The following is a 23383-nucleotide window of genomic DNA, read 5'->3' as shown; positions in this document are numbered from 1 at the left end:
TGTTTGATCTGGGGTATTGAAGCCGATGGAAGGAGAGGGAAGGGTCGAGCTCTTTAAAAATGTTGACATTGTTGTTAGCCAAAAAGTGTTTATGAGATGTGGTTGGCGCCGCGCAGAATGTCGGAGGGCAAAGATCAGAAGCAGAGAGCTTTATTCACAATGTGCGTGACATCTTCTACTATATTTGCGTCTTTTATGTCCATCAAAAACAGCATATACACAAACCTCAAAATGATCAGATCTAGACCCACCCGAGCATCCAAACGGATGGCTGCCATTTCTCAATTTTCGATGGGCTTGCAATATTCGCTCCAGACTGGATCCGTCTTCAACTTCTCCATCACGTGGGGCTCTAACCCAATCATGACTTCAAAGCCACCTCCCTGACTCTCAGGCAGTGCGGGTAGGATAGTCTGCAGCCCATTGAACATACCCAGCTTTGGCGCCCTGACTCTCTCGCACTTCCCTCCCAGTGCTTGTCCCCAGTCACAAGCATAGAGCGGAAACGCAGACCAAGAGGTCTGGACAGTATCACGGCCCAGTAGATCCACAAAACTACGAGGAATAAATCGCCGATAATCGGGGACATTATGTATCGTTGCTATGACGGAGTCAATGTAGGGTGCTGTGACTTTCATGATTGATTGGCGGATCATAAGTGCCATTGTTGAAAGGCTACCAGGAACTAAGATACTGCTGATTGGGAGGTAGTTCGTGGCAAAGCTCAAAGCACAACCGAAGTAATCGGGAGGCAGAGGGGGCTCCATCTTCGGGCGGCCGTTCACAGCGACTTGGCAGCAGGACAATGGTTCGTCTTTGTATTCAGTCCCTTCGTAGGTGACTACCATGAGCGATCGCCAGATGAGAGCGCTTACAGCGTCGTTGGTGGACACCCACATGGGCTCCTTTGCATGAGTCTCCGTCTCAACGACCGGTGTGGCGGCCGCTTTTAGAGCTTTAAGAGAAGCAGGAGAGATGTGAAAGACTTCCACCTTGAGAGGAATTGTCGCAAATGGCGGTGGGCCCGTTGGTAGCTCGGGGAGGAAAACATATTCGGGATGGTCTGAGAGTAGGCCTCTGTACTCTGGACCGCTCTTGTGCAGCCTCAATTTGTTGTAGATGTCGCCAGAAAGCTTAGAACCGGCTTGACTCTGACTACTAGGATTCTGGACGAGCAGGCAATTCTGCGCTAGTACTCGTAGAGCTGTCGCCAGTGCAGTACCATCCATGATCAAATGCCAAAAGGATATCCCGAGCAGCCAGCCCCCTTTAATGAAGTTGGCTTGTGCCGCAAAGACTGGGCACTTCTCTCCCAGAGCTGGCATACAAGGAGTCGCCCAGAAAGTTTCATCGTCAAATGTTGAGAGTGGAAACCGATTAGCTTTGAGATTGTCGTAGTCCAAGGACGATGATGTAAGATCCTTGACGAAGAGCTCCTCATTGCCTCCTGGAACGACATCTTTCTTCCCTGGCTGCTTCTCATCATCGACCGGTACCAGTTGCCCTGTCAAGACAGGCAAATCCGAAAAGGTCGCTTTGAGACCTTCACGGAGAATGCCTGTAATCTCCTCTTTCTTGTAATCAGATGGGAGCTTAAAGCAGTAGAGGCTGCGATTCCAATATGGCGGACATGACTGCTCAAGAGCAGAGACTCTGGGCTCTCCTAAGCCCAGGTTATCGGCTATGCTCCCCATGTTACAACACTGTCAGTGGCCGTTGGAAAAGCGGCGAAGAGAAAGTCAGGTGCTGGAAGTACAAGTAGAGGTTGGTGATTAGGAGATTCACATTGAAAAAGTAGCCTATTAGAATAGTTCCAATTGCCACCTACTGTACCTCTATGGTATCTCAGAACCAAATTCCTGTCCTCGAATAGGAGCACAGGAGGGGTAATTGTAACTAAAGATGCCATCTCATCTCAGTGTTTCCACTAACAACGCGACCGAAAGATATCTAAGGTAGGTTGAGTCCGGTGGTGACGGCGCCACGACGCCAGTGATGTTAATCTTCTGTTCTAAAAGCTCATTGGTTCGCGCTTACCAACACTTTTAGCTAGGCGGCCATCGATAACGTCGATAAGCTTGGTCTAAAGTAAGGGAACGGAACCTTTCCCCGAGCCTCTAGGCCGGTAAGTGCAGCCGAGAACATTGGGCCGGCACGCGGCACCCACTCCATCACATGAAGAGAACGCTAAATCTTCAGACAACCACCACGGTAAGCCTGAGTACATATCATTGACCGTGATCTGCTACTGACATTCCATACAACATAAGATCACTATACTAGTAGACAGCAGCGACGAAGAGATTGTGGATGGACCTTCTAGCTTGCCATTGGGAAATGCCATGACCAATGGCGGTGCACAAAGTGAGACGATTGGCAGTGAGGACTTCATACCTGATGAAGATAAGGACGAAGACGAAAGTGGAGAGGTGGCTTATGTCCGGAACGGATCGTAGGGCATAAGTTGGCGCAAGTCCGCGAGAGAACAGATCTTGTGTGTAATGTGAACTGAGATGCTTCCACCAATGCTAATGCCGTGTTCAACCTCAGCAAGGGAATCATAACTCCAGGTTTCGCCATGAAGATAACCCCTTCTCAATATTCAATGCTAATCCAAGGCATTTACAATATAAATCATTTACTTATAGTGCATGAGGGAGCTCAAACCTCCATCTGCCCCGCCGGTTCTTCATCACCAGAGTCGAATTCACCTACCGAGCTCATCTCGCTTTCGGAATCCTCATCCTCCCCAGCTTCGTCCGCGGCATCCTTGGTGGCATATTTTGAGACATACTCTGAACCAACATGTTAGCTAGGATTCTTCCATCGTCTGCAGTCAGCCCCAAACAGGGCCAAGTTACCTTTGACTTTGATATCGTATGTCTTTGGATCTCGCATCAGAAGCGCGGCCGCTTCTCCGTTCAAAGGATCTGTAGGATTTGGGTATCGTAGGAGCTGCGGTAGGAAAACTTCGAAAATGTTGATCATGTCAAACATTGGAGACCAGGTCTGGTTGATGACATCGAGACATACAGACCCAGAACTAATCATATCAGAAATACATTCATTTCCAGACGGAAGATTAGTCTTACATCTCGTCAATGTTTGGGTGGAATATGCGGTTGACAAAGCCGATGCTTGGACTTTTGTATGGGTACTGGTCTGGAAGTTCTACGTGGACCTTCCATAGGCCGCCTTTGAACGGTGCTATACATTATAAGCCAGAGGCAACCAATGCCTCATGTGTCCGACATACTTTCTTCCGGCCCCTTGAACCGGACGTAGAACTCTTGCCTGCGGTAGATATTGTCATAAGCATTCGATCGTCACCAGAGATTTCCGTGCCCGCTATCAAAGGTAGTAGACATACACTGTCTTCATGTTAGTGTTCGTGCTCCCGCCACCATACTGCAAGTCACTCACTGTTATCGTTGACCAAAGTCACTTCGTAGTCACTCATCAACCTGCAATACCGGATGAGCCTCAGGTAAAAAGTAGTTGTGCTATTGATCTAGCCGACTAGAGGGGAGCAGCGCCGGCAGTGGAGAGGGTTGCATACATCCTGAGACGAGTGTCAGTACAAAGCTACACTTTCTAAGGGAGGAGCGTGGTTACTTCATGACCTATGCACCAGAAAAAGCACCATCAGCACACCCGTGTCTTCTTCATCGAACACCGCCTCTTATTATCCCACTTACATCCGTCTCGATCCTTCTCTTTGGACTGCTCATCCTGCCGCCTGTTTTTCCAAAGTTTGTGGGCAGCCGACGGTCCTGTGTAGGTTCTCCACCAGGCAGTCTCTTTATTTTTTAACCAAAGAGAACGCAGCTTCTTTGTATGACGTGTGATGTATTTCAGGAGAGCAGAGTATCTTAGAGCAGACGCCTTGGAGCGGTCCGCAAAGCGTTGAATATATCCTTCTTGTATGTTTGGTGTTCTGGTAGCTTCTTCAATTTGCTTTAGCGTGACAGTAGTACGTAGCAGCTTCAGAGATCATGTTGTATTGGCCAGTTGGAAGAGGAGGGAGGGTTGAAGTACGAAACACAAAGGACGTTAGATGGGCGGTCACGCAGCAGCTCCCCGCAAGAGGCGGTCATTCACGGCACCAACACATGGAGTGCTAATGCCAAGCCCGAAGATGCGCCGACGGCTTGCAGGTTCAAATTGCCATCCAGGCGCGAAACACGCCTTTACTTCTACAATTGTCTACAATCAAAGTCGAATCGTATCTAACAGTATCAAGTCGCGCAATTGTTACGTTCAATGCTCAGCAGCGGCCATCGGTTCCTGATCATTCAGCACTAAGCCTAATTCAAACTCTGCCGGAGGACCGAGGGTCATGAAAGGAATTCCACCGACAGGTATCAAAACTTCGACGCACTCACCATCATGGCCTGAGCATTATTAAACCGCTCGCCCAACACCGCAACAATGGATCTGTCATCTTCATCACGAGCGACTCGTCGAGCTCATCTATCCATACCATACAAAATTTCTGCGAAAGAACCAGGTTGAAGCAATGGCTCAGCGTATCATGCGTCCACACACACTTCAGAAGACATTGAAATCCACATTCTTGCCTGTAACGGTCGCTCCCACTCGTCCGGGCGCAATCTCACTCTGTCAGACTCGACGCAGCTCACACTCGCCGTTGGGTGCTCCTCCAGCGGCACCAAGGAAGAAGGTTACAATCAATACACTACAAGCCCTCTACAAGAAGGATGAACCTATTACCATGATGACCGCCCATGATTTTCCGAGTGCTCATGTCGCCGACCATGCTGGGATGGATATAATACTAGTGGGAGACAGCCTAGCAATGGTTGCATTGGGCATGGAGGATACAAGCGAGGTGGTGCTTGAAGAGATGATACTTCACTGCCGGAGCGTTGCACGTGCTACCAAGGCTGCTTTCACTGTAAGGTCGCCTTGGAATATCCTCGACTTCCACACATGTGCTCACACTTCTCCATAGATCGGTGACCTCCCCATGGGCTCCTACGAAATAGCCCCCGAGCAAGCTCTCGAATCCGCAATCAGAGTCGTGAAAGAAGGTCGAGTTCAGGGCATCAAGCTCGAAGGTGGCCTAGAGATGGCCCCTACGATAGAACGGATCACGCGAGCTGGCATCCCAGTCCTAGGCCACATCGGTCTTACACCTCAGCGTCAAAACGCTCTCGGAGGCTTCCGAGTCCAAGGGAAGACAACTCTCGGCGCCCTCAAAGTTCTGGAAGATGCCGAAGCTGTACAAGCAGCTGGATGCTTCGCCGTTGTCCTGGAGGCTGTACCCGCTGAGGTAGCGAGTCTGGTCACGAAGAAGCTGAAGATCCCTACTATCGGCATTGGTGCTGGCAATGGGTGCTCCGGACAGGTACTCGTCCAAGTCGATATGTCTGGCAACTTCCCACCAGGCCGCTTTCTCCCCAAGTTCGTCAAGCAGTACGGCGATGTCTGGGGCGAGAGCATGAAAGCTATCCAAGCCTACAAGACCGACGTGAAGAGTCGGGCATACCCTGCTCCGGAGCACACCTATCCCATGCCGGCAAAAGAGTTCGCGGAATTTGAGAACCTTGTTAAATCCAGAATTATCTGATGCCCCCGTCTGATTTCATAGTACCATATACCCCATGTCGGTCGTTTGCTTACCTCACAGCGTTTCGGCAAGTTTCTGGTATCTCCCTACACGGTCCAATGACCATATCTGCGTGCATGGTAGAATGCCTGCGGCGTTTGTGGGAAATAGACAGTGTTGCACCTAGATAGATGAGCATGAATCCATGTGAACAAGTCAAATAACCAACTCACCCTTTTGCTTCCTGCGTCCATGCAATGCCTTCCGCAAAGGATCAGATACCATCACGCCCGTTGCCGACCTCATCCAAAAGCGGGCGTCATGGAATACGCCACGATGAGCTGATCATCCGTCTTGAAGCACTGCGAACCATCGTATCAGCCCAGATTCCAAAACTTCATACCCCATCCTCCACTCCCTCCCCCTCCCACCATCCTCCCTCCACAACTCCAAAAAACACCAGCGACTCACCCTCCACAACCCCCCCACCCCCTCATCCAGCCCCGGCGCAAACACACTGTTCACATAGCAAAACACCCCCCCGCCCCCGCCATCCACCCCCTCCATACCCTTCAACTTCTTCCCCAAAAAGCTCACCACCGTCTCGAACCGGTTCGCAGCGCTGACTTTGAAAATCTTCTGCCGCAGGTGCGGCGCGGAGCCCACGGGCTGGAAGCGGATCGTCACTGTGGATGAACGGGGCACACGCGCTCGCATCAGCCAGGTGCCTATCTCTCTCTCTCTCTCTCTCTCTCTCTCTCTCTTCGGAAAGCGTAAAGGAGTTCGAGGACGCTTATGGGAGGGTGGGACGACTGACCTTTGGAGGGGACGCCGTCGACGTCGTCGCTGGCTTTGGCGAGGGCGGCGGTGGCGTCTTGGGGGAGGGAGGTGAGGATCAGGGAGGCGGAGAGGGGGAGGGGGAGGGTGGCGGCGGCGTCGGGGTCTTCGTCGGGGATGGGTGGGGATTGGGGTGGGATGGGTGAGGAGGGCATGATGAGTGCGGGTGGGTTGGTTCGGAGATAAGTTGTGGAGGGTGGAAATATATGGTCGGAGAAAGCGGAGTGTTTATGCGAGAGCACGTTTGATGGGATGGACTCTACGACACAATCGCTATTGTCTGACTATCTCCCCTCCTATGGCTTGATTTCGTTTTCATCTCTTGTCACCAAAATAGGCCAAGCAGACTGTCTATAATTGAGAATGTGCTGTGGTCCTCATAGCTCTCTCCCCGCATAGCATGAGTCTTTTCAAACATTAAGAAACCTGCCCCATAACACGACTTTCTCTCCCCACCCTCCTTCTCAATCCCTTTCCCACCATACACAATCGTACTCGCAAACCCACTCTCCAATACCCTCGTCGCACCATCTCGCAGCGTCTACGGGTCTGGATCCTCACCCGTGAAGCTGAGCCGCGGATCCCAATCTCTAAGCCTCGCAGCCTTCTTCCCGTTGAAGAAGCCACATTTTCAAAATCATTCTCGTCGGCGGCAGTCTGATGGCTCTTGTCCGTACCTTCATTGTCCCATCATTTGATGTGCCGGTGCCAGACTAGTGCATTGGCTGATAGTCCGGGGTATGAATCGAGGTATCGGAGAGCCTTCAAAGGTCGTCCATCAATGATCCTCACATGGGCTCTGGCTTTTGCAATTAGGCTTGTCGGAATGCCAATCGACTTTTTGGCATGCTGGGGAGCGGTACCGTTATGGCAACGGTCGCATTCCTTGAGGGGCTTGTTGCGTTGATAGACGGCATAAACCTGTGGTGTATGTCGAATGCGCCATCTCTGGAACGTCCTGAGCAGCAAGCCAAGGTTTGTGAGACCCTCACAGTCCCTGCAAAGTGAGTAGGCCCTGAGAAATGAGTAGAATATCTAGGGTGATGGAGCCGTCTCTAGTAGTAGTATAGGACGCTGAGTTACAAAACTTTGATTAGGCAAGCGCTTCTACTTACTCCCGTCCTGTCGTCCTCCGTTGCAGTACATTATCAAAAGAAAGCTCCTTGTAGATGCATGTCAACTATATACAGGCACGCTCGCCATGATGCAGATGCAAGGGTCACCGCAATGCAGAATGGTATAGTAAGTAGGCAAAGCAACCCTTTTGTAACGCCGAGCCACGGTAGAAGGAATGACCGGAACAAGCAATTCCACGAACTGGGTATGCACGCTGGCGTTGGATATGTTACAATGGCGTGGCACTAGTCGTAGGTGTGAGCTGATATACAGCGCAAGATTCAAAAGCCGTCGGAATTTGGCTCCTTGAGACGTCGGCCCAACTGGGCGAGAAGCTTGTCGAGATCTGTCCAATTGGCGTCTGTGAGAGCGAATTTCCGGTGCTGATTTGACATAATGTGCTGTGTGGTATCATTAGCATTGTCTGTGAGTGGAGTATCTGGGGAACTCACATCATCAAAGTGATCATACTTCTTGCGGCAATTCTCACAATATCCCTCTTTCAAGTCCTTCCCTTTCAGCTCCTTCTCCTTCATCGCCTTCCCCATTTGCTTTTCTTTCCTCCGTTGATCCTCAGCCAACCAAACATCCTCGTCCTCTTCTGATTGCGTAGATTCTTCGTCGATGTGTATTAGAGTTTCTGGGACCTGTCTCCGATTCTGTCTAGCCATGGGAATGTTCTTCTCGGCTCGCGCTGTACCTGCCGGGTCGATGTTTCTTTGCCGTGTCTGAATACTATTAAGAGGCGGTCTAGTGTTCTTTTCTAAGACCTTTCTTTTCAGCCCATGGACCTCCTTGCTTGTGCCAGCCTTCGCGCCGGGGGCAGCTGCAGTGGAGGAGATCATTTGAGAACGGATTGCAGAAGTGATGTTTGATTGCTGTAAACCTGAAGCTGCCGGCTCGCCCCCGAAGAGTCTGGGGCCAGCATTGGAGATCGTATCCCTTGCTGCCTTAGTGGGGCTCCGGGTCTCTATGGGAGGTGGGCAAAAGTCGTGAGTCGGCATTTTTGGCATTCTTGCTGGCGGCGGAATGAAAGTGTTTGGTATCTTCCTTTTTTCTTCAAGAGGTCGCTTTAGGGAAGCAGCCATTGCCGCATCGGCATCAGCGTCCTCTCGAATGGTTGCAGCACGAGTGCGCGGAGCCGTCCGAGTCTCCGCTCTCGCAAGTGCCTGCTCTCCAGCTCTCGCCCTGTTTTCGACCTCCAATTCCTGTCGATTTTGGTCTTCGATAAAGGGGCATCTTCCATGACGCGCCGATCGGAATTGAGGCCATTCTCCTTCTTCCTGGGTTGTCGGCCTGGGGTAATCTCTTACCATAATTGGCTTTGTTCTCTCATCGATGTCTCGAATGTAGATGAAAGGGCCTTTAAATGGTATGACCTCGCTCAACGCAACAGTGGGGTCGCGATCCGATGGGCCATTGAGCCGCTCGTTTCGGAGCATACGAGACAAATCAGGTTCCCTTTCGCCTCTGGCTGCAGCGTTGACTCCTTTCGAGCGCACCGCGTTGCCAATTTGGACCTGGGTCTCATTGGGGACATCGAACATCGAGTTGACCACTCGGGACAACTTCTCCAACTGCCATAGCTTTATTCCCATCTCTTTTGCTTTTAGCAATACATCCGTGTTACTGGAGTTGGCCTTTCGTGGCTCGACCGCATCGTTGATGCCATTGAAGCTTGTCTTCTTGCTTGTAGCCGCTTCAAACGTGAACTTGTTTCGTTGCAACGGCTGTCCTCGAAACTCGTTTTGACGGTCCAACAAAGATGGGTTTATCGTGCGTGGCTGAGTTGTGGTCTGTGAACTTGTAGACGTAGATGATAGGGTAGTGAGGTCGGTTCCATCCTTGAGATCGTGATCGCTGGGGATGGGTCGTGTAGTAACAATATGGGTCACCTCCTTTGAGAAAAACTTCTCCTCTCTCTAAATGAACGAATAGTTAGCAAGCAGCACAGTTCTATGCGTTGAGCGTGAAACGTACTGCTCCAAGTGACCGAATCCATTTTGAGCATTTCATTCGAACTTCTTCAGGCAGGCTCTCGAAGTAGAACACGAAGGTCGGAAAGGACCTCTTGTAATGCCTTTGCCATTGTCGTATGTCCTCCAACGCTTCATGTGACGCCTTCCCTTGTCTTTCCACCTTTTGCTGTACCCTCTGTTCGATCTTCTGTTCTACCCTTTGTGTGACTTTGTTCTCTTTTGCCGAGGCCAGAAGCTTTCTCTCGAATGGTGTTGGCTGAGCATTGAGTGGCCGCCTGTTAAAGATTCGACCTTCTGCGGACTGTAATGTCTGCTTTCTAGGAGAGGTCCGTAGATTTGTCCGTCCATCTTCTAAAGCTTGTCTCTTTGCTCGCGGTTGCAAGTCGCAGGGAAGGTCTTCTTGGGCTTCAACTTTTTTTTTTTTTTTTTTTTTTTTTTTTTTGGGGGGGGGGGGGGGGGGGGGGGGGGTTTTTTTTTTTTTTTTTTTTGTGTTTTTTTTTTTTTTTTTTGTTGGGGGGTTTTTTTTTTTGTTGGTTGTTTTTTTTTTTTTTTTTTTTTTTTTTTTTTTTTTTTGTTCTCCGGTGGGGGGGGGGGGGGGGTTTTTTTTTTTTTTTTCCCCCCCCCCCCTCCTTTCCCCCCCCCGGGGGGGGGGGGGGGGTGATAAAAAAATTTTTTTTTTTTTTTTTTTTTTTTTCCCAAAATTTTTTTTTTTTTTTTCACAAAAAAAAGGGGGTTTTTTTTTTTTTTTTTTTTTTTGGGGGGGGGGTTTTTTTTTTTTGGGGGGGATTTTTTTCGCGGCCCCCCCCCCCCTTTTTTTTTTTTTTTTTTCCCCCCCCGGCCCCCCCCCCCCCTCCGGCACCCCCTAATTAAGGGGGGTCAACCCTCGAAAATCGTTTTTCGATTTTTCGATTTTCGATTTTCCAATATTCGCTTATCCCAAACTATTACTATATATCAAGATAATTAATTTAGATTCTAAAGAGTATAAATTATAACGCGTATTTTATAATATAGTTTAGAATTCGAAATTATATAAATTAACTTAATATTAGCGAAGTAATATTTAATTAAAATTTTTAGAGTTATCTATCTTAATTACAATTTACTTCTTAACTAATAATAATAACTCTATAATAATTATAGAAGCTTTATACTTATAGACTTTAATATTAATATATATTACTATCTATTACTTAAGTTTAAAATTAAGTGATCTTAAATTAGAGATATTAAATTAGTTAGAAATAAAGAAGCTTACTTAGTTATTAATATATAAATATCTTATTTAATACTTATATTCACTTTATAATAGCTAAACCTACTTATTATAATAAATATAACTTATAGATAAAGCTATATATATATATAGACTATAGAGTATATATCGATATAGATAGATATATTAAGAGGCTAAATTTCTATTTATAATTTATATAATAAAGTAGTCTTCGAAATAATAATTAGCCTATATAGTCTAATAATTAAAAATATTATTTATAAAAAACCCGGCTATTAAATCGTATATATATTTATATTTTATAATATATATATATTAGAATAGTCGTAGAAAAATAATTTTATAATCTAGAATATATTATATAATTAATATAGTCCTTTAGAATAGAGTTTATATATTTTTTTTTATAGAGGTTTTTTAATTATAGCTAGATTTAAACTATAGGCCTCTAAGAGTAATAACTTAATATCGAGCTATAGATATTAAAGTATCGCTATAATAATATAAGTATAAAAATAATATAAGTAAGTATTATAAGAAGAAAAGTATTATAAGTAAGTAAGTATTATAAGTAAGTAAGTATTATAAGTAAGTAAGTATTATAAGTAAATAAGTATTATAAGTAAATAAGTACTATAAGTAAGTAAGTATAAATAAGTAAGTATTATAAGTAAGTATAAATAAGTACTATAAGTATTATAAGTAAGTAAGTATTATAAGTAAGTAAGTATTATAAGTAAATAAGTACTATAAGTAAGTAAGTACTATAAGTAAGCAAGTACTATAAATAACTAAATATATAAATAATATAATTTCTTTATAATTATCTAGTATATTTATCTCTTAATTATTTAAAATATTATAAAGATAATAGATACTTTAAATATTACTCTTTCGAGTGTCTTAAAGTTCGTTATAAGATTAATTATATAATTATAGAGTAATTTAATAATATATATTTTTATTATATAGAGAAGAAGAAGTTCTTATATCGACGGCGGTAATAATAATATTATACTTTCTAGATTTATTATAATTCTTCTTTTAAGTATATTATCGAAGCGTTAAGAGACTTTCATTTAAAAAAGAATTATTATTAAATAAAAAAGTGGTGGCTAAAGAGATATTTTACTCTAAAATAATAGAAATAATTATTCTAATTTTAATATTTTATAATTTCTATAAGATAGAAAGTATTAAAATAATTTAATTTAATTAATTAAGATCTTTTAAATCGCTTCTAAATCGTAATTACTAAACTTTAAATTAATAATAAATAGTTATTAATAATTTTCTTTATAGAATATTAAATAGTTAATATCGATTAAGACTATTAATAGACGATAGCGAGATCGATAGATAACGCGATATTATCTCGAAAGATTTTTATAAATAAAATTATAAGAAAAGCGTACTCGATAAGTCTTATATAAAGTAATTATTAAATAATAAGAGTCTAAGTAATTAATTTTTAAATATTAAAAAGTAAGATATAGACGTAATTTCTAAACTTCGAATAAATTTAATTCGTTTAAAAATACGTTATTCGAGGTTTTTTAGAGTCGTCTATTAATTTACTAAGGAAATAGAGGCCTTACTTACTATAAGAGTAATATACTTTAATAAGTCTCTTTTAATATACTCCTATACTTATACTTTAATAAATCTCTTTTAATATATATCTAATAATATATTAGTAATATCGAAATTACTAATTTATTATAAAGCTTTTAATTATAAATAAAAGAGAAGTAGAAGATCTTTTTAAAAGAGAATTAAGCGAGATAGAAGATTAGACTATTAAGGGCTATATATATATACTTTAAAAACTATAATATCGTCTTTATATATCGATATATCGATTATATAGTTAATTTATATTAATAGATTAATCTAGAGCTAAATCGATAGTATAGAGTTATATTTATAAGTCTTTCTAGATAATAGCTTAGTCTACTTTTTAGATAACTATTTATAAATAATAGAGGTTATTCATTTACGACTATTCTTTATACTAATCTTCTATTATTTATTTCTCTACTCTTTTAAAATACTCTCTTCTTTCTTATATACTTCTTATTAATTAATTTAAATAATAATAATCTTAATAGAAAAAAGATTATCGTTTATAGTAAGACTTTAAATTTATTAAATTTAATATAAGAATTCTTAAGAAATAGAATAAGTTACTTATAAAATCGAAATTATCGCCTTATAGTATATTCTATACACCCTTATTCTTACTCTTATCTATACTCTTATTAAAAATATCTTTTAATCTTACTTATTCTTCTTCTTCTTCTTCTTATTTAATAAAGTCTTCTTCTTTTTTAATAAAGCTATCGCTATAAGAGATCTTCTTTAAGATATACTTAAAGTTATTCTTATTATTATTTAAGATTATAATAATTTTATATTTATTAAGTTTATCTAACTTAAATTATAGATTTAACGATATATAAAATAATTAATATCGAGACTTTATTTTAGAGTTAGAATTAATCTTATTTTCTTCTTTAGTCTTCTATTCTTTCTACTTAGATTTTATCTTAATTCTAATAAATCTTCTCTCTTTCTTAATTTTTAATTAGCTTTTATAAAAAGATATAAGCTTTAACTCTCTAGATTTTATATTATCTTCTAATTCTTTCTCGAATAATAGTATATAAATAACATTTAGAATTAAGAAAGCCTACACTACGTTATTTCTTTCGAAATTTTTAATAATTAGATTATTTTAGATATTAACTATATCGCTAGATATAAGAGTAAATATAGAATTTTTTTAACTCTAGATTTATTTATAAAAAGAATTATTAAACTCTAGATAATTTATTTATCGATATATTAAATTCTATTAATAAGATCTAACTACCTCTTTTTATTTATAAGAAGTTCGTCGATAAAGTCTTATAGCTTATAATTCTTTTAAAATACTCGTTATTTTACTGCGATATTAATTACCTCTATTATAGATATTAATATATATTAATTAAAGGGGGTAATTAACTTATCGATCTAAAAGAACCTCGCTTTTAAATACTCTTTTATATTAAATATAGAAGAAGCTTATTCGTCGTATTAATATATATATATATCTATCGTAAAATAATATATAAGTTTATATATATTATTAAGACTTTAAATTAATAAGATAAAATCTAATATTAAATCGAGATAGCGCTATTATTATTAGAAAATAAAGGCGTATAGCGAAGATACTAGCGCTAATATAAGAAAGAGATTTATCTATTTTTTAAGTCTTAAGAATAGATCGCTAGCGAAAGTATTTATTAATAAAGATTTTGGTTTTACTTTTATTATATAGATTTAGCTTATATCTAATAAAAGTAATTCTTTAAATAATTATTATAGATATAATTCTCTAAAATTACGAAGTATAAGATTTATTTATTAAGTTAATATTAAACTAAGTTAATAGAACTCTTTCTCATAAAGTAAATTAAGTATTTAAAGTTTAAAATATATTAATAATTAATTAAGAGAGAGTATAAATAATAGATATTAAGCTACTTGAGAATTTATCTACTTATTTTAATAGATAATTATATTTACTATAAATAATATTTAAAAATAAATAATTATAATTAATATTAGAAATCTTATATTATTATTAAGGCGCTTTATCTATATAATCTATATTAGTTATATAAAATATCTAATAATAGATAAATAAAAAAAAAGATCTCGAAGTTATAGAAAGAGCTTTAAGTCTTTAAGAGCTTTCTAAATAAATTCGTCTTAAATAATAAATTTACTTTTATAAATATAAGATTTAATATTATAATAAAAAGTCTATATCTTCTTAATAGACGAATTTAATAATAAAATTAAAGTTTAAAAGATATATTTAAAAGCTAATACACTAATTAATATAAAGATTAATATAAATATAATAAAGCTAGCAAAAATAAGCGAAGCTAGATCTTATTTAAGAATAGAATAATTTTTAATTTATTTTATAAACGTTAAGTAATCTTAGAGAAGATTATAAGCCTTATAGCGATATTAAATAAATTTAAAAGAATAATAAAGGCTTTAAATAGCTCGGATTTATTCTCGCTAGACGCCTTAATAATATAATTATTAAATTAATATAGCTATTAATATAGTAATTATTAATAAAAAATCTTTTCTCTATTAGCTCTATTACTATTAAAAATACGCTTACTATACTTAAATATTTATTATAAAATATAATTTAACTAATATTCGAATATAGCTATTATCGAGATTATTCTTTTATTATTTATCTATTTATATTTTATTAAATTATCTTTCTTTTATTATATCTTCTTTTAATTAATTATCGACTTTCTTCTCTTTCTTTTTAATTTTAATAGAATTCGCTATAGATAGTATAAGCTAATAAGATATAGAGCTATATTACATCTTTACACTACCCTTTATCTTATTATTATATTATACTCTTATAAATAAGTCTTACGCGTTAAGATCTATTAGTAAGATATATAATAATATATTTCTAATATAGTTTAGTCGTTCGATGCGATTATAGAGCGCTATATTTAATATCTAATTTTTTTTTATAATTTTATATCTAAAGGTTCTATCGAATTTTCGAAAGATATAAGATATTTATTCTTACTATTTAGTTTATAATAAATATCGCTATTATAGTTTTAAGCTTCTAAATACTAGATAATTACTTATAGCTATTCTTTCTTTTATAATTATAATATATTTATTATATATTACTATAGACTTATTTTAATTATTAAAGAAATAGATCGATTGCTAAGAACTAGCTTTCGCCTTTATAAAAACTAAATATATTTAAAATCTTAATCTATCTTTTTAATAATAATCTTTCTTATATTATAATAAAGCTCTTTAAAATAATTCTAACGCTATTTAAATTATAAGAATTAATTATAATAAAAAGAAGTTATAATTAAATAAGTATCTTTAGAGATATTAAGTATTATCTAAGCTTCGAAGTAATAATATCTAAATATATTAACGATTAATTAAAATTCGATATTTATATTTAATTATTACTCTTTTTCTATAAAAGAAGACTTATAACTAGATTTTAGAATATATTCTATTATATATACGCTTTATATCTAAATATTTTATTATTATAATAGAATATTATAAATATAAAAAGAAATTAATAATATCTCGATCTCGAAAGACTATAAAATAAATATATAAATTAGAAATAATTATTATAAGAGCTATACTTACTTAAATCCCTTTATTTTTTTTTCTAAAATAGAATTATTAGATATTATCTATAAATTTATATAGTTTTAAGAATTACTTATTAAAAAATATAATATCTAGAATAATACGTAGTATTTAATATCTAGAATTAAGATTAGAATTATAGATTAATATTACTTAATATCTTAATATTAAGATTATTATAACTCTTAAATCTCTTTATTATATTATATTAAAAAAAGATCTATAAATAATTTAAAACGTACTCTAAAGATTAATTAAATTACTTTAATATAATATTTAACTAATATAAAGATAATATAATTAATAATAATAATCTATGAGCTAATAGCGAGTGCTTTCGCTATTAAAAAATTTAATATTAATATATTAAGACTACGCTCGTAATACTACTTCTCTCTCTAAAATATTAATTTTCTTAATAATATAAATCGATATAAGTTTTTCTTCTTATTAATAATATTAAGATCGCTATAAATATATATCTATAGAAAATTTAATAAAATCTTAAGGCTTTTAATAGTTTTAAAAGCGTCTTATCTTTAGCGATAATAGCGATAATTATACGCTTTCTAGTATATTTAATAGATATCTTATTAATAGTATATTATAATAGTATTTAAGACTTTAATTTTAAAGAAAATATATAAAGAAGTAATTAAATAATAATTAAATAAGTATTTTACTATAAAATAATTATTAAATATTATATTTTTAGATAGAGAAGATAAGTTAAAATAAAGGCTTTTAATTAATTAGATATTATTAAATTACTCTTAAATTATATACGCTAAGACTTAAATTAATATTAAATAACTTTCTTAATAGAATATTAAATTTATAAAATTATATCGAGATCTTAAATAATAATAGCGAGGCTTAAGATAATATAATATAGTTTCGAAAGTAGTTATCGAGTATATAAGTAAGGGCTATATATTCGATAGACTCTATAAGACGTTATTATTAAGTATTAAATCGCTAAATAATTAAGTTATAAATATAGAAAAATAAGACTTTATTATATATCTAGAAGACTTTAGATAAATTTAATTTATTTAAAAATATAAAGTTTAAGGTTTATCGTATTATATACTAATCTAACTATTCTAGCTAAATATATATAATTTAGTAAATACTCATATTAAGTAATATATATACTTATCGATCTTATTTCTTTATTATATCTTCGCTATTAATATAAGAAGATAAATATAATAATTAATAACCTTCGAACTTATCGTTAGATATATTATTATTTATTATATCGATATTATAAGATAAGAGTTTAATATTAAAATATCTTATCAATTTAGCTATCTTCTTCTCTTTCTACTTTATAATCTCTTATATTTAAATATTTATTATATTCTAATATATAGTCTAATAATAAATATCTTGAGATTTTAATAAAATAGTAAAAGTAGAATTAAAGTTTTCGATTATAAGTATATACTAATAAATCTACTCGCGTAGAGTATTATAGATCGTATTATATTAAAGACTTTTATTCTTATTAATATTTAACGCGTTTAGAGTATATAAATTATAATTTATATTAATAATCTTCTAATTATAAAACTTTATTATAATTAATATTAAATATTTATCGAGATTATAGAGTAGTTACTTTAATATATATATATATATATATTAATTAGATTATTTATCTTTCTCTTTAATCTTAAACTCTTTTAAATTAGTATATAGATTTTATAACTAATTAACTACGATATAATTATCTTTCTATTTATAAATCTTATAACTATTTTAAATATCTTATTATTTAAATATCTCTTTATAAATAATAGATATATAAATAACTAATAGCGTAATTTTAGAAGTCTTATTATATTTATTAAAAGAGTTATTAATACTTATTTTATTAAAGAATTTAATTTAGCGATTAACTACTCTATCGTAGAGCTATATCTATTATAACTTAATTTGTTAATTAATAATACTCTTACTATATATTTAATAATCTTAAAATAAAGACGTTTCGTTTTTTAAATTTAATATTATATATAGATATTAATATATATTAATTATAATTATAATCTCGATTTCTTAATCTAAATATATAAACTTTAATATTATTTTAGCGATATTAATAGTATAAAGATATTATATAATAATACTAATAGCGATATAAGCTAAGATCTTAATATAGATTTAAATAATAAAGTATAAGTAGATATTAATATAGGCGTAAATCTAAATATTATAATTATTAAGCTTTAAATAGCTATTAATAAATTAGACGAAATTAAATCTTAATAGCCTCTATTTTCTTTAATAATAATTCGCCTACTTATCTTATCGAGTAATTCTCTTAAAGTTTATTTTCTTTAGAGCTATCGCGATATAATTTCTATTAATAAGATCTTTTCGATTCTAATATATATATATATATATTAATTTAATATCGAAGTTTATAGCTATCGAGTTTCTTATAATAGCTCTAAGCTTCTCTTATAGCTTTTAATTCTAAATTACTAAATTACTTAGTTTACATCTATATTTTATATTATAAATAATTTAAAAGCTTCTTAATTATCATTTTATAATAATAAACTCTCTCTTATATAGATTACGTAGAATTTATATATCTAATATTATTTCTTTATAGAAGAGAGCTATAAAAAACTCGCTATTAACCGCTTTAAGTATATTATTATAGAACTTAGATCTCTTTTACTTTATATTCTATTTTATAAAATTATATTTAAAAATAAAAATAAAGTAGATAATATATAAATCGTCTTACTCGTTAATTTAAATAAGTATTTAAAATTTAGAGAGTCTTATATTCTACATCTATATAATCTTATATCTAAGAGAATCTAGATTAATAAAGGCGGGTATAATAATTCTAAGGCTTCTTTCGATAATAGAATATTATTTAATTAATTATATATAAGCGTTATAGAGTTATCGCATATATTTTAATAAATTAATATATTATTTAAGCGGTGGCTATAAAAAATGGTTTTGCGATTTTGCGGTTTTCAAAAATTCGAAATTGAGGGGTTAACCCCTCTGTCAGTATGGGTTGCCGTACTAGCCTAGCGGCTTGGCGTCCGTCTCCAACAATAAGACAACTTCACATTTCATACTGGTCCAGCATGATTATCAATTACTGACCTTCCATGTGCGTTGATTTCAAGCATGCTTGGATCTGCTGGTTGGAAGCAACATGGTGTAGGTCGAAGGCTAGCTGACTGGCTCGTTTCTGTACCTTCCCTCTGGTGCCTCCATTTTCATCCACCCATTCCACAGGTAATCCAATTTTCAAAACCATTGGCAATATTGTGGACCTCTAGGTATTGTACCTGCATTGGTAAGCTCAAGGTAAGCAAGCCGGCTGCCAGGACCGCAGCATGTAGACCCCGTGGAAACAGCCCCACCTAAAGGATACTTTGCCCACTCAAACCGTTGCTCCAAGGTCGACGAAAAACATAAAATAAGACACTCGTCTTTCTTCCTTCGAGAAATTGTTATTGTCTAGCTCCTTGAGTAAGTTCGAAGTGTCTCAAATCAGAGGCTTCTTCGCTTCTACACCTACCTTCACCGACACTAAAAACCAGACATACCCTGCTCTTCAAGATACCAAGTCACCAAATCATCACTACATAATGCAGGCCTTGTTCATGATCAGAGAAGGCGCTTCCGTCCCATCCCTTTAATTGATCACCACTCCAAAACCAATCCCAGGCCCAGGCCAAGTTCTCGTTCAGATCAAAGCCTCTCCCATCCAACCCAGCGACATCCTAAACAGCAAGGGTCTCTTCCCTCATACAAGCTTTCCCCGCACTCCTGGCCGCGACTTCGCCGGCGTAGTCGTCGATAGTTCATCGCGAGATATTGGCAAAGAAGTCTGCGGCACCAGCGGACACGACTTCAGCTTCACAGAAGATGGCTGTCACGCTGAGTACTGTCTCATCTCCGAGAAAGCGGTCGTTGAACAACCAAAGAAACTGTCATTCGCGCAAGCAGCGTCAGCAACCACTCCATTCACAACTGCAGCAATCGCGTTGAGACGCGCGGGAGTGAAGGCAGGAGAGACTGTTCTGGTGCTAGGGGCGACGGGGCAGGTTGGCTCGGCTGTTGTGCATCTGGCCAACTTGTGGGGATGCAAAGTCCTCGGTGTTGCGAGAGGGAATGCTGCCGAGATAGACTCAGCTGGAGATCCAACGCTGAGCAAGGCCAAGGCGTTGACTAATGATAAAGGTCCCGATGTAGCTGTTGATGCGGTCGGAGATGCCGAACTCGCACAGGCAGCGATCGAGGTGCTCGGTTTCCGTGGGCGGTACTCGTTCATTCCGGCACCCGGGGGCGGGAACTCGAAGGTGCCTGTGGACTTCCTAAGTGTCTATCGGCAAGAAGTGACTCTTGTCGGAAATAATTCAGTGGAACATTCACAAGAAGAATTGGCGCAGGAGCTGAAGAGTATGTGTGAGGGTTTTGGGTCTGGAGCATTGGTGTCGATGAAGGAAAGTGCGATGATTTTTATCAGCTTGCAGGAGGCCATTGAAGGGTATGCGGATGGTAAGAAGAGATATGTTATCAGTTTGGACTGAGACAATAGCCTCTTGTGACAGATTTCCTTTGTTTGTAGCGTACTGTTACACGGAGGTTGACGTGTATATGCTTTTGGACTTTTGAAAATTCTCAAGGTCTGATATGTTCTTCTCAAACTGACATCCCTCCAATTTCAGACTTTTCAGACTCTTCCTGGAGATCTTCTCCTTTGACTTCAGACCGCACCCTGCTTCCAAACCCTTTGCCTTGTTGCAGACGCCCCTAGGCGTAGAACACTACTCAGACTGTAGCTGCTTTCTATAGGACCTTGACCTTCATCCACTCACTCGTCCCCACTCCGAGATTCAACCCATTTCTCGCCCACCAAGCCCGAATGCTATCCTCACCCGAACCCCCAAGGCTGTCCTCCAACGCCTCCTCGATATCGCAAGTCTTGTACTCCACAGTGTACTTGCTCTGTTTCCACCATTCCAGCACATCCACATGCCCGTTCTTGGTCGGGCCGACCAAGACTTGGTTGTCGTATTGCATCTTCGCGCCCTTGCATTCCTTCCAGAGCTGCAGGACGTCAATGTGGCCGTTCGCGGACGCGATGCGCGCGACGGATGCTTCGTAACCGAAGGGGATGCCGGAGTTGACCCACCACTGGAGTGTGGCGGCTTGGCCATTTTGGGCCGCGTAGATGATGGATTTGCCGACCAAGAGGGGAAGAGGCGGCGTTTGGCTGGTATCCGATGGCACGTTGCTGGCTTTGCGCGCAGAATCTTCACCCTGAGCGTTGTCGGTGCTAGCTTCGTTATAGTCGGTGCGGGCTTCGCTGGCTTGAGGCGACGAAGCCTTGTGCCACCATTCGAGCACTTCGAGATTGCCGCGCGAGGACGCTTGCTCTAGCGCTGCCTCTGTGTAGCGGAGTGGGAGACGTGATTTGCGCCACCAGTCGAGAACGTGGATAAAGCCAGCTTTAGAGGCAGAGTCGAGAGCTTCGGCGTTGTATTCCTTGGTCAGAAAAGACGGTGAGGTGTGCCACCAGTCCAGGATCGCGACCTGGCCAAAGACTGCAGATGCCTTTGTTGGAAGCAAAGTTTGTCCGAACGTAGACCAGAACAGATCTTTATGTTTCGACTCGAGGAAGGAAAGAAGGTTGGTACGCGAGAACTTGATGATGAGCTTCACACAGAGCCGGGAGAGCCATTTAGGTGTTGGATAAAGCCTGAACCACGAGAGCACCTGGTCATAGTTGCCGACCAGCATAGTCCATTCAAGGTCGCCGAATTGCTGCGCATCCACAGAAGTGCCAAGCACTTTGGGGACATGCACCCTCCATTCTGTTGGCATGGGTAGATTGGTATAGATCCCTAGAGATTTTGCGACTTCCCAATCGCCTACGTGATCCATGATCAACGACCAAATTTCGGAAGGCAATTGTGCTTGATTCGGATGAGCATGAATGGGCGAATGCTGACTGCTTCCAGAAACGGGCTCCAAGTCGTGGCCGATTGAAATGAGATCCGCCTGATTTTGAACCTCTTGGATAAGGTCGTCCATACCTGCCCATTTCTGACCCGCACTCAGTGGGTCATCCATGCCATGCCATAAGACAGGCTCGAGAACACGAATCCAATTCCATTTTCTTCTTATTTTGTTTATCTGCTTTCTGGTCATTGGGTTTTCCCACATGGCAAATGTCATCCCCGGGATCATTAGAATCTTTTTGGAGACATCCCAGGATCTGAGCACCTCGAGCAGGAAATGGTCTGTACCTCCCTGCAGCATTCTGCTTAATGAACCGGCGCTCAAGCATGCTATGACCAGTAGATCAGTCCATTCCACCAACTCATCAGATGGCATAAGGTTCTTCTCGTCCGTACGACAGTTGTACAGCCCTCCACCTGGGCCATGATAGTACCTTGTTCTGATGTTGTGTCGATTGTGCAAATGCTCGACAACACTCACGGCAACGCCAGGATCGTGTATGAAATCTTTGTCCTGCGCAACCAGAATATTCACTCTCATGTTGCGTTCTTCGGCTTGTGTTGTCTGGACTTCGGTAGATCTCAGCATTCCAAACTGTCAACGAACCGGGAAATGTATGTACTTGACACGAAAAGAAGGGAGAAGTATTAGAAGGGGATTCAAGGCGGAAAGACATCTGAAGAAATGGGGCCTTTGAGTTATACAGCAGCACAACGCATTTGGATGTGTAGAGTGCTCCCTACTCGTACAGTAACAGTAGGCTCGCCTTGGTCAGTAGGTAATTGGCGAAATGGGAAATGGTGGCACTGGTGGAAATGTTCGAACTTTGGTCGTCGATCACCCTTCAACTCCTCGGCTAAACAATCCACCAATTACATTCCAGCTGAATGCCTGCCTCTAGATGTAGACCTGCGTGCTATGTTCTACAGCTTGATCTTGGGAGGCAGGGATCTGGCCAGCTTCTTGTTGGCTTGATGCTTTCCACGGCTTGAGTCACTCTGCATGCGCGTGTTCTCCGAGTATATTTTTTAGAGTGTATGAGGGTAAAAGAATTGAAGAAAGGGTTAAAGGGTATGGATGGCATTTGGCATCAAAAGGCGGATTTTTCATCATGGGTATCATGACCCCTTTGGAGACTAGGTAGGGTGGAAATAATGACCCATTGGCCAGGCTGTGGCTTGAGGGCAGATAAAGTAGCATTACCGGTCTGCCCTAAGAGGCACCAGAAGGAAGCTAAGTACCTTAAATTTAATGCAAATCCATGTACATAGCCGCCTCATGCAAATAATGCCGCCACACCCTGGTTATCAAAACATTTGCGCAATCATGACCTGATACAATCTGTAACGTGTAAACTACACAACATTCTCATCAGGCGATTTATATTCT

General features: G+C 38.3%; 7 protein-coding genes across 7 annotated transcripts; 3 read left to right on the top strand and 4 right to left on the bottom strand.

Annotated features, from left to right (window-relative positions):
- Positions 1–281: 281 nt before the first annotated feature.
- Positions 282–1694, bottom strand: HO133_007780 (uncharacterized protein; the record flags this gene model as incomplete). The annotated part of the gene is made up of 1 exon (XM_037298650.1): positions 282–1694. One exon carries the CDS (start codon positions 1692–1694, stop codon positions 282–284), a length of 1413 nt encoding a protein of 470 aa, XP_037155986.1.
- Positions 1695–2175: 481 nt separating this feature from the next.
- Positions 2176–2456, top strand: HO133_007779 (uncharacterized protein; the record flags this gene model as incomplete). The annotated part of the gene is made up of 2 exons (XM_037298649.1): positions 2176–2211; positions 2271–2456. 2 exons carry the CDS (start codon positions 2176–2178, stop codon positions 2454–2456), a joined length of 222 nt encoding a protein of 73 aa, XP_037155985.1.
- A 205-nt stretch (positions 2457–2661) lies between these two features.
- HO133_007778 (uncharacterized protein) lies at positions 2662–3381 on the bottom strand (the record flags this gene model as incomplete). Its single annotated transcript, XM_037298648.1, has 5 exons — positions 2662–2795; positions 2862–3043; positions 3093–3207; positions 3257–3294; positions 3371–3381. The coding sequence occupies 5 exons, from the start codon at positions 3379–3381 to the stop codon at positions 2662–2664; spliced, it is 480 nt and encodes a 159-aa protein (XP_037155984.1).
- Positions 3382–4519: 1138 nt separating this feature from the next.
- HO133_007777 (uncharacterized protein) lies at positions 4520–5593 on the top strand (the record flags this gene model as incomplete). Its single annotated transcript, XM_037298647.1, has 2 exons — positions 4520–4918; positions 4976–5593. 2 exons carry the CDS (start codon positions 4520–4522, stop codon positions 5591–5593), a joined length of 1017 nt encoding a protein of 338 aa, XP_037155983.1.
- A 2213-nt stretch (positions 5594–7806) lies between these two features.
- Positions 7807–9541, bottom strand: HO133_007776 (uncharacterized protein; the record flags this gene model as incomplete). Its single annotated transcript, XM_037298646.1, has 3 exons — positions 7807–7926; positions 7978–9447; positions 9506–9541. The coding sequence occupies 3 exons, from the start codon at positions 9539–9541 to the stop codon at positions 7807–7809; spliced, it is 1626 nt and encodes a 541-aa protein (XP_037155982.1).
- Positions 9542–19147: 9606 nt separating this feature from the next.
- On the top strand, positions 19148–20559 carry HO133_007775 (uncharacterized protein; the record flags this gene model as incomplete). Its single annotated transcript, XM_037298645.1, has 2 exons — positions 19148–19180; positions 19717–20559. 2 exons carry the CDS (start codon positions 19148–19150, stop codon positions 20557–20559), a joined length of 876 nt encoding a protein of 291 aa, XP_037155981.1.
- A 259-nt stretch (positions 20560–20818) lies between these two features.
- Positions 20819–22582, bottom strand: HO133_007774 (uncharacterized protein; the record flags this gene model as incomplete). The annotated part of the gene is made up of 1 exon (XM_037298644.1): positions 20819–22582. The coding sequence occupies one exon, from the start codon at positions 22580–22582 to the stop codon at positions 20819–20821; it is 1764 nt and encodes a 587-aa protein (XP_037155980.1).
- Positions 22583–23383: the final 801 nt, after the last annotated feature.

This window comes from Letharia lupina, assembly GCF_014066315.1.
Source record: "Letharia lupina isolate WasteWater1 chromosome Unknown contig_4, whole genome shotgun sequence".
NCBI classification, from domain to species: Eukaryota; Fungi; Ascomycota; class Lecanoromycetes; order Lecanorales; family Parmeliaceae; genus Letharia; species Letharia lupina.
This window is presented reverse-complemented; position numbering and strand designations above follow the sequence as displayed.